The sequence below is a fragment of the Penicillium chrysogenum genome (assembly GCF_028827035.1).
Source record: "Penicillium chrysogenum strain IBT 35668 chromosome Unknown utg000004l_segment0_segment0, whole genome shotgun sequence".
In the NCBI taxonomy this organism is placed as follows: domain Eukaryota; kingdom Fungi; phylum Ascomycota; class Eurotiomycetes; order Eurotiales; family Aspergillaceae; genus Penicillium; species Penicillium chrysogenum.
The window spans coordinates 3,532,767-3,542,209 of record NW_026622752.1 but is presented as its reverse complement, the minus strand read 5'-3'; the positions used below and the strand labels follow the sequence as shown (position 1 = coordinate 3,542,209).

The 9,443-nt window shown below is 50.5% G+C and overlaps 4 protein-coding genes across 4 annotated transcripts; all 4 read right to left on the bottom strand.

Moving 5' to 3' along the window:
* Positions 1 to 143: 143 nt before the first annotated feature.
* On the bottom strand, positions 144 to 2,311 carry N7489_007303 (glycoside hydrolase family 2 protein; the record flags this gene model as incomplete). The annotated part of the gene is made up of 3 exons (XM_056713053.1): positions 144 to 327; positions 408 to 824; positions 909 to 2,311. 3 exons carry the CDS (start codon positions 2,309 to 2,311, stop codon positions 144 to 146), a joined length of 2,004 nt encoding a protein of 667 aa, XP_056566768.1.
* A 660-nt stretch (positions 2,312 to 2,971) lies between these two features.
* Positions 2,972 to 6,291, bottom strand: N7489_007302 (KH domain protein; the record flags this gene model as incomplete). Its single annotated transcript, XM_056713052.1, has 6 exons — positions 2,972 to 4,033; positions 4,093 to 4,457; positions 4,511 to 4,835; positions 4,890 to 5,351; positions 5,404 to 5,685; positions 5,773 to 6,291. 6 exons carry the CDS (start codon positions 6,289 to 6,291, stop codon positions 2,972 to 2,974), a joined length of 3,015 nt encoding a protein of 1,004 aa, XP_056566767.1.
* A 1,804-nt stretch (positions 6,292 to 8,095) lies between these two features.
* Positions 8,096 to 8,587, bottom strand: N7489_007301 (uncharacterized protein; the record flags this gene model as incomplete). Its single annotated transcript, XM_056713051.1, has 1 exon — positions 8,096 to 8,587. One exon carries the CDS (start codon positions 8,585 to 8,587, stop codon positions 8,096 to 8,098), a length of 492 nt encoding a protein of 163 aa, XP_056566766.1.
* A 288-nt stretch (positions 8,588 to 8,875) lies between these two features.
* On the bottom strand, positions 8,876 to 9,199 carry N7489_007300 (uncharacterized protein; the record flags this gene model as incomplete). The annotated part of the gene is made up of 1 exon (XM_056713050.1): positions 8,876 to 9,199. The coding sequence occupies one exon, from the start codon at positions 9,197 to 9,199 to the stop codon at positions 8,876 to 8,878; it is 324 nt and encodes a 107-aa protein (XP_056566765.1).
* Between the last annotated feature and the right edge of the window lie 244 nt (positions 9,200 to 9,443).

Sequence of the window (9,443 nt, the reverse complement as noted above, 5' to 3'; positions counted from 1 at the left end):
TCCGTAGAAGGAGAATTAAATAACTGATCGGTGCTCAACATCATAGCTTAAAATTACCCAATATGATGCCCTCTTCCGGGCGAAGGTATCATATCATGCCACTCACTGCACATCCCTCAGTTCCACAATGGCCACTGCTAGACCTAACGATGCACGACATGCTTATATTGATCCAATAGCTTCCTAAACCCCTTCGAGTGGTGAGACGTGACATGATGGTAGTAATGGTCCCTCGCAGCATCCATAATCGCCTTCACCTTCTCTGTGGGAACCTTCTCTTGACGATCGTAAGTGTATAAACCATTCACCTCCTGCTCAATATCACATCTAGAACAGAAGAAAGGCTGTATTAGCAGAAATTCCCGGATTCCAATGCCAAAAAATCAGGAATGATGCATGCAACATACAACTGAGTCCAGACAAGCCCACAAATATGTCCCGGCTTCACAACCGCCATAACCAGCTTCTCAAACCGGACCAAGAAGTCTGCCGGGTCACTTGCAGTCGTATATCCCCAGTCCCGCTCACCGGCGGCAGCAGAGTTCTTAGGCGGTGCGATATTAACTCCACCGAATTCACTGCAGATCACTGGTGCACCAGGCGTATGCTGGGCACCTTCGTCGACGATCGAAGAGCCGGAGTATCCCGAGTAGATCGGTCTGGTGAAGATCTCGTGTCCACCTTTCGATTCCAGGATCGCTGGCATGCTTGTGCATGCTGCACCCAGCTCAGCTGAGTCGCTGTAGTCGTGGAAGGTTGTTAGGTCTGTTTTGACGTGCTCCCAGCCGCAGTTATCGTTGATTGGTCTGCTAGGGTCCAGGGTCCTGTGTTATTTGTATTAGCTGGTTCATCCATAATTTCTTTTTGGTAGCTCGGACACATTGAAATGCCACCGGGAGGGGCCATACTTCGTCAAGTAGTACAGAGCGCGAACATGATTGCGCTGCTCGATATTGTCCTTCAAGGCAGATACACCCCACGACTCATTAAGTGGCGTCCAGGTGACGATCGATGGGTGGTTGATATCCCTTTTCACAGCTTCGGTCCACTCGCTGGTAAACCGATCAATATATTCAGTACCGAACTCGTAGGCATTTGCCATCTCGCCCCAGACGAGGAAGCCCATCCGGTCTGCCCAGTAGTAGAAGCGCGGATCTTCGACCTTCTGGTGCTTGCGACATCCATTGAATCCAAGTTTCTGTGCCAGCTGGATGTCCGTCTTCAACGCCTCTGAAGAAGGAGGTGTCATGCCCGTTTGGGGCCAGTATCCCTGGTCCAGGAATAGCATCTGGAAATACGGCTTTCCGTTCAGCCGGAATGTTCCATCGCCGTTTTGCCAGGATAGACTGCGCATTCCGGTTGTAGTCTGAACTTCATCGACAAGACTGCCGGCCCCATCAAACAGCCGAAGCGTGATATCATAGAGAACAGGATGCTCGGAAGCCCAGAGAGCAACACCCCGACTCCAGACTCCATCAACACCAAACAGTCCCTGGTTCTTTGCCTTCAGGTCCGCCACCGCAGCGTCAGTAACCTTCATACCCAAATCAAGCGCAATAAAGGTTTTATCCCGCGGGAGTTCGCCGTCGACCTTAGCAACACTCGTTCCCCCAAGCGATACTTCAACCTCAGCCTTCGCCCTACTTCCGGCCCGGCGCCCGGCAACATGAACCTTTGCATGCAACTGGCCGCCCTCGATATCATCAGAACGAAGGACGGTCCCTCCACTCCCACATAACAACCGCATACCCGGAACGCTCTCCAACCAAACAGAGAGCCATATACCCCCGCTGGGCGTGTAGAAGATACTCTCCGGCACAGGACCCCAGAACTGTTTGCCACGCGGTTGGGTCATGTCATAAGGCGAGTCTCTAACCCGGAGAGTAAGACGAGCTTCCGTGACATCGTCAGCCAGGGCATCGGAGACGTCTATATCGAATGGCACATGTCCGCCACGATGTCCGCCGACAAGGGCACCGTTTACCCAGACAGAGCACTCGTAATCGACAGCGCCGAAGCGGAGGAGTAGTCTATTCCCTTTTCGTTTTTCGTCTGCTGTGCGGATGTCTGTGATGCGTCGCTCGTACCACATTACCTCGTGCGCTTCGATGAGGTTTACACCCGAGGCTGGGGTTTGGAAGGCATATGGAACTATTATCTGATGGGAAGGTTTTCCTTCCAGGCTGTTTTTGTGCCATTGCGAGCTTAGGCCTTCGTCTTTGTCGTCGAAGGTGAAGGTCCAGGGGCCGTCTAGGGTGTTCCAGTTTAGAGAGGTGCGTTGGAAGTCCGGGCGGGGATAGGATGCTGTCATTTTAGGTGATCTAGGGTTTTAACTGTGTGGTTTAATAGGGGATTTATAGTCTCGTGGAGGTTGTAGATTGATGATTGAGGTGGGAGAGAAGTCGAGGTGTCTTCGACCCCACGTCTAACGTCATTGCGGGGAGCATACCGAGACATGTCGAAGCTGTGAAGTTCATATCAAAGGGGTTCAGTATAGTCAAGCTCAGAAGTTCAAAACAACTTAGATTGGAGAAATGTGTTCTAATGGCAAAATCTCATTGATGATTGGGGGATATCAAAAGAGTAAAAACATCAACATAAAAACCCAACTTAATCGGAAAACTCCTCTGAAGTCGATGCCAGATCTAGCATCAATTCAGACTATCCAATCCCACCCTTTCCTCCGAATGCGTACTGCGAAATAATATAAAAAAAAAAGACAAAAGACAAAAAGAGGCAGGATATGGTCAAGACCATAACTGCTCTATCGCACGCAGATCTTGGATATCTCGTTTTCTTTTCTGACGCCTTCATTGCTTGCGTTCCGTGGTATCAATCAACAAGAAGACCAACAAAAAGACCGAAAAAAAAAAACACGCTGGGAATGACAATAAAAACAGGGAAAAAAGACAAGACAAAAACAATTCATCCAAAAAAAAAGGGTATACTGCTGCAAATGGATATTTTGGTTTTAACGCGGTGGCCCAATTGGGGCCGGGTATCCAGAAGTAGAATTGGAAGTGCTAGGACGACCACTATCAAAAGAGGTGCGCGGGTCATGCTTTGGCGTCATGTCACCCGGTGCAGTGCCGAAGGGGAACTTGGCATCAAAGCGTGTGGGCCAGCCATTGCTGTTACTGCTCTTGTGGCTGTGCGAGCTCCCAAGGACGGGCACGTCGTCTTCCGGGAGGTTCACGCCAGAGTCGTTCCATGGGTTACGGTAGCCGCTGTCCCGCGACTCCATGGAGACGAGCGAGGCCTTGGAGGCGTTGCTCGAGGCGTGTTTGAAGAACGACGCCGGCGAGGCGGAGTGATTCTTGCGGCCGATAAACGAGGAGAAGGACGAGATGCTTCCGGGCTTGCGGAGGCGCTCGAATATCGAGCCTCGTTCGCTGGTCTCATCAGAGAAGTTCGGGCGGGTGGGCGAGTCGGTCGAGAGGGGCGCCGGTGCGTGCTGCAGTAGCTTCGAGTCGAAGAAGGGCAGCGACTCTTCAAACGAGTCGGATTTAGGGCGCGGGATAGCACCCTTGACGGTGTTCGCATCGAGTCCATGTGCAACAAGACGAGAGATTAGGAAGTCAATTGCGTCCTTCAAGCCACCGGCGTTGTTGCGCGTGTATCCGAGGACCACACGGTCTTCAGGCCCGGGGCTGGGAGACGAAGAGCCTTCCTCGTGGGTAGTAGGAAGATCGGTACCGACATCCACGTTGATATCGACCTCGTACTGTTCCTTGAGCTTGGTTCGAACATCGGCGACGAAGTCAGAGCACTTGAAGTAGTCTTGGAGTTCCACGGAGCTCTGGAAGTGAAGCTCGTGGCTCTCGGGCACCATGCCAAGCAATGCGTCGACTGCTTGGGGAACCTGATACTCAGGGCCGGAGATGGTGACAACGTCACTAGCAAGTTCAGTGCTTGGGAACTCGATCTTGCAGTTCCATTTCTTCTCCAGCTCGTCGATCTCGGTCATACGGGCCAATAGCTCACGATGGTATAGGCGGTTGATGACGACTCGCTCGGCCACGTATTCCGCATCCTGCAAATTATAAGTATTTCTATCATGGGATCAAAGAAGTGGGCACTGTGAGCACTTACAACTTTCTCGACCATGTCCATAATCTCCTGCTTAACAAGGTCCAGGCTCTGAGCGTTGCGAGCAGGAGTCCGACAGATCACGTTGTCAACCTTGATGTCGTCATCCTCTTTGCCCATGCCACCGCGGTCCATGGCATTGGAGAACTTCACGAAGACAGAGTACTTCTTCATGATACGCTGGATATGCTGTCCACCAATTCCGATGATCCGCTTGTGGTACTGGTCAGGTACATGGAACGAGATCGATGCAGGCATCTCCTGCTCAACTAAGTCCAGGCCATTCTTGGTCGACTCGTACTGGTTGCCGCACACGTCGATATAGAAGTTGTACTCGTTGAAACCGTCGAAGATGATCTGCACATTGCCTGAGTGGGGGTCAGTATCTTGTCTCACAAGTGGTTGTCCGGTAAAGACTCACTCTGGCCCATGATCTTGTTGATCTTTCCGTTCTTCTTGCCACTAACAAACTCCTTGTGCTCATTGGCCAGCTCAATCTTCACCCGCATCTGATATTGGCTTCGCATCACGAAAGGAATCTGGTTGATGACTGTCATGGCAGCCTTGACTGCATCATCGGAGCCGTTGATCGTGAAGGTTAGATTGTCAAAGCTGACCTCAGCTTCCGAGTTGGTGCAAATATCGGATAGCATAGAGCGAATATCGGCAGTTGAGGGAGCACGGAGACCACCTTGGGCGGGGTCGGGCATGATGATCCACCACGAGGCGCTGTAGAATTGACCGGCCTGTGGATTCAAAGATTAGCTGTCATTCCGTCAAAATGTCATAAAGCGACGCACCAGAGCCATGATTTCCCGAACTGTCCGCTCAACGTGCAGCACCTCGGTTCCTTGAATCCGAACAAGACCGCGTTGGCTACCAAGCTGCGGGAAAAGAACATAGGACCCGTTCATTTCCATCACCTTCCGGACCTTATCCAAACGGTCGAGTAAGATGTTGTCGATCTTGCTCGAGCTGACAACCACATCCTTGACAAAAATCTTTACTCCCATCACCAGTTCTCGCAGCTTCTGCTTGGCGCGGGCAATCTGTTCCGGCGTCTCACCCGTAATATAAACCTCATCTTCGCTTCGACGGTTCGCACCGGGGGGGATATAGCCGAAAATCTGGGGGAAAGGCGGAGGGAAGTAAATGGCGGTGCCTGTAGCAGCCTCGATGAGCTTGATGTTCTTGCGGGTGCGACCACAGACCAAGGTGTGCATAGTCGAGTCCAGTTTGATGGCGTCCACATGGCGTTTGAGCTGGTCTCTGGTTAGTTTGCCGGCCTCACAACACACGCACACAAAGACATACTATTTGGTCAATCATGATCAGAACCCGGGTTTTGGCATGTTCCGAGCTCTCCAAATCACCGTAAATGGCAACCCGGAAGCGCTGGTCCAAGCCATTATCCGACGCGTAGCCATAGGACGACACTACCGCGCTATCGGCATCATGGAGCTTGGGGGTCAGCAGGAAAATGTCGGCCCCGGTGTAGGCGGCCAAAGTGTCGAGGTGCTCGAGAACGCTAGCTCTAATTCCTTTCGGTGATCCATCCATAATCAAATGCATGTCCACATCAACGGTCGCACATCGCTGGTGAACGGTCCGATGTTAGCAAGGGATGTCCGTGACCTGAAAATCCTGCTGCTTGCCGGAACCAAAAAAAATTCGTCCACGTACCAGCATGATCGGGGTCTCATTCAATATTCTTGCCCGCATCTTTCGTGCCATCTCCCCATCACCTGTGACACAGACGTTGGTCACCAAGCCGTTCGGCCGGCGTTGTAGCGACGGCACAGCCTTGGCCTCTGAGGTCGTGAGTGTAGCTTCCACCCTTCCACCTTTCTCTTCCGTGATCTTCCGACATAACCTCTGCAACCCTTCAACGTTATTTGTGTGGACGGGAAGCTGATGCACCGATGTGCCCTCTAGTGTGCCTTCCGGGAAGGTCCAGCGTTGGAGGGCACCGGGACTGGCGTGAAGCACATCCTCGACATCGGGGCCCGCTAGGGTCGACGAGAACGGGACGTTGAAGGACAGATTGACTGTAGGGTCGATACTAGTCGGCGGAGTCATGGGCGGCGCACCGTGTGGTCGGCGAAAAGCCATATCGGTGTGAGGTCTAGACATCCCGAAAGTCGGCGTCATTCGTTCCCAACCATGACGGGCTTGGCCCGTGAAGTTGGATATCTTGTGCATGACTTAGAGAGAAATCTCTAACCCCTTGAGCGAGTCGAGGGGATTAGAGAGAGAGACAAGAGAGGGAGGGAGAGAGTGGATGGATTGGGTTGGGGGTGTGGAAGGAATCAGGCCGTTCTCGACAGGGATGGGAATGACCTGTGTGGGCGTTTCGACCCGGGAATGGTGGAAACGAAGATCGATGGGGCCAACGCAAATCTCCAAAAAAGATCGAACAAAAAAGCCAAATGAGATGAAAATTGAATATAAAATATAGTATATATATCTTCATGTAAAATAAAATAGAAATGAAATGGAAAAAAAAAAGAGGAAGAAAAACAAAACAATAGGAAAATACTGTGTCGTCAGTCCTTGCGGGTCTAGTCGATTTTGCAGGTTTTTGATGTATCTTTCTATATTCCTTTCCAGTTGACATTCAGTTAAGCCCAGTTAAGCCCTAGGAAATCTAGCTATCAGATGGTCTCTAAAGCATGACTCGAGATCCTTTCGAATCCACGTCCTTAATCAAGAATGCAGGTTGCAATGTCCATTCGCAAGGGTCTTCTTGGCGATTGGGATCTAGCCAAGGATGGGCATCCCATATCATAGTATGTATAGACTACCTAGAGTACCTAGTAAATATCCCAAATGTCCTCATTTATCAATTTGATTCGAAACTGTATCTCATACGCCTTATCGCGTGTGAAAGTGATGAGATCCTACAGTGAAAGTGATCATTGCCTATCTCAAAAGGCTGTGTACAACATAGTCACTTCAAGTTGGCTTGGCTCCCAGGCACTCCGAGTCATTCCGTACCGTACCTAACATACACGGGTCGATCCTTTCATAGGCTCCGGGAGAGAGAACCCTGTATGCCGCCGTATCTCAATCCACCAGCCTCGAGACGGTGATAGGACGCCCATCACTGCGACCGGCTGGGCCGGACGCTGAGGGGTCAAGCCTGGTCAGGCATGTGGAGCGAAGGTTGATCATACCGCTGATGCCTAAGGACTCTTACCACTTCTGATCTCTAAATCTGATCTCTGACATGTCCAGACTCGGGGACAGCCTGTTGCGTTTCCGGTACAATAACTCATGTAATTGTACTTTTGTACATATGCACTAACGATAATGCGTCTGCTGCCATGGACAGGGGGAAACTGGGAACCATTGCCCATCTGCTCAGGTGGGATAACTTTCCCCTCAAATAGTCGACGTCATCTTCTCGTATAGGCCGGTAGTGGGTCACTGCTTCAGCTCACCAAGGAATCGAAGGACTCGACAATTCCGACTGGACCGTTGGTTTTGAAAATCAGACTGCAGGAGTTGTCCACCCTTCCCCGGTTTCAAAGTGAAAGAGCAGTCCACGGGTTCTTTCTTGGCTTATAGAGCGTGTTTGAGGAGGTAATGAAGGCCATCAATCATTAATTGCATAAAATAAATCTTCTGAAAGCCGTGCTTGTTATATTCTCGGAAATCTAGACTTAGTAGTACTCCGTATGGAGTACTAGAATGAGGTATCCGCTTCTCCACACACAGAATATATAACTACGACTTTGGTCATATTTCACCATTGTTAATGTCATAGGGCGAATACATCCAGGGATTCTTGATCAGTACGAATATTTTCAGCATCGTCTCCATATACTTACTATACAATACCTAACTAACCGGCTAATGGCCCTATAGATCTCTAGGTCCATTCGAGTCTCCAGAGGAGATGAAAAAATACTAAGAAGTTGACGAATTATTTGCCTCTAAAAGATACAGGGAAATACTCTGATTTGAGGACACTTATCGAAGACCAGCATTCGTATCTAGTCTGCTAACCTAATCTGGGTTTCTCATTCTCTGTTCCTGGAAATCTAGCCCGGGCACGTTGCTGCTGCTGCTTACTATCTGTTGGTTGCGAATTTGAGGCTAGCAGCGAAAGGTGGCTGACCGAGAGCAGATCGCTGATGTTCGTACTGCCATCCTTTGATAACACTGAACCGCCTGTCTCTTCTAGATCCCGTATGAGCTTTTCAATGCTTTCTGCCCGGCCACTTGCATGCAAGATGTTGCCAATGGCAGCATGCAACTGTAAGTACTTGGCTTCAGGAAGATGAAAGCGATGGTCGTGGCTAGTCAATGTTATAACCCTGTTGCTAGGTAACATGGGTATGTAGGCAGATGCGAAGCGTGGAAATAGTTTGATACGGTAGCGATTGGGAGTCGGCGTGTCCTCGAGAACAAAGTGGAAGAGACCAAACTCTTCATGAAGGGGGCTGATCATCATCATGATATTGTCCTCTCGATTGACATCTTCAGGTGACATATTGAGGGTGGACCGGAGGCTTGGAAAGTAACTAAAAATGTTTGCCCACACCTGAGAGGTGCGCTGTCTTTCATCGTTATTCGTGAAACTCCCAAGGGCGGACGGAAGAATGTGAACAGGTTGTAAAATGGCGGTTGGTTCGCCAGGGGGAAGTCGTGATTGGAGCTCCAGCTCCTCGTAATAGTACACCGATATCCATCTCGTCTAAGACAGTTTCGGCGAAGTCGTCCTTGGTTATTTCGGCTTGCTGGTGTGATATCGCGGGAGTTAAGGTCCTCAACTGAATCGTCAAAGCCGATACGGGGGGGATGGACTGATGACAGGGGTCTTCCCACCCTTAGACAGAAGAGGGCGTAGCAAGCCGGTATCAATGCTAGCGGCTAGCTGGCGGAGTTCCTCATCATTGCGGCAGCCGGAAACATCCTCTGACAAATTGACCTGTCCAGCCGGGGGAAGGTATTTGAAGCAGGTCTCAAGGAACTTCTTCGTATCGTCGCCGGTGTTTAGCGCTTGGTAGCTGGCGAGAGTCTCCTGCAAGGATAATTTTGCCTCGGCAAAAGCAGAGAAGCCGGCGGACGAAACGGCAGAGCTGAGACTCTCTTGCGACGACATTGGGGGCTTGTTGTTGTTGTTGTATTACTTAACGTCCATGGGGTGGCAGGCGTAGCCCGCTCACCGACTACCTCCCTTGGGGTATCGGGACGTGCTAAGCTATGGAATTATGTACATGATAGGATCGATCTGGCAAAGCCAGAAGGGGAAGGGAGAAAGAAGGAAGAGATAGATTCTCTGACAGATAGAAGCTAGCGAATATAGCTAACTAGCAAACAGTGAGGGCTGGTCTGACAAACCAGGC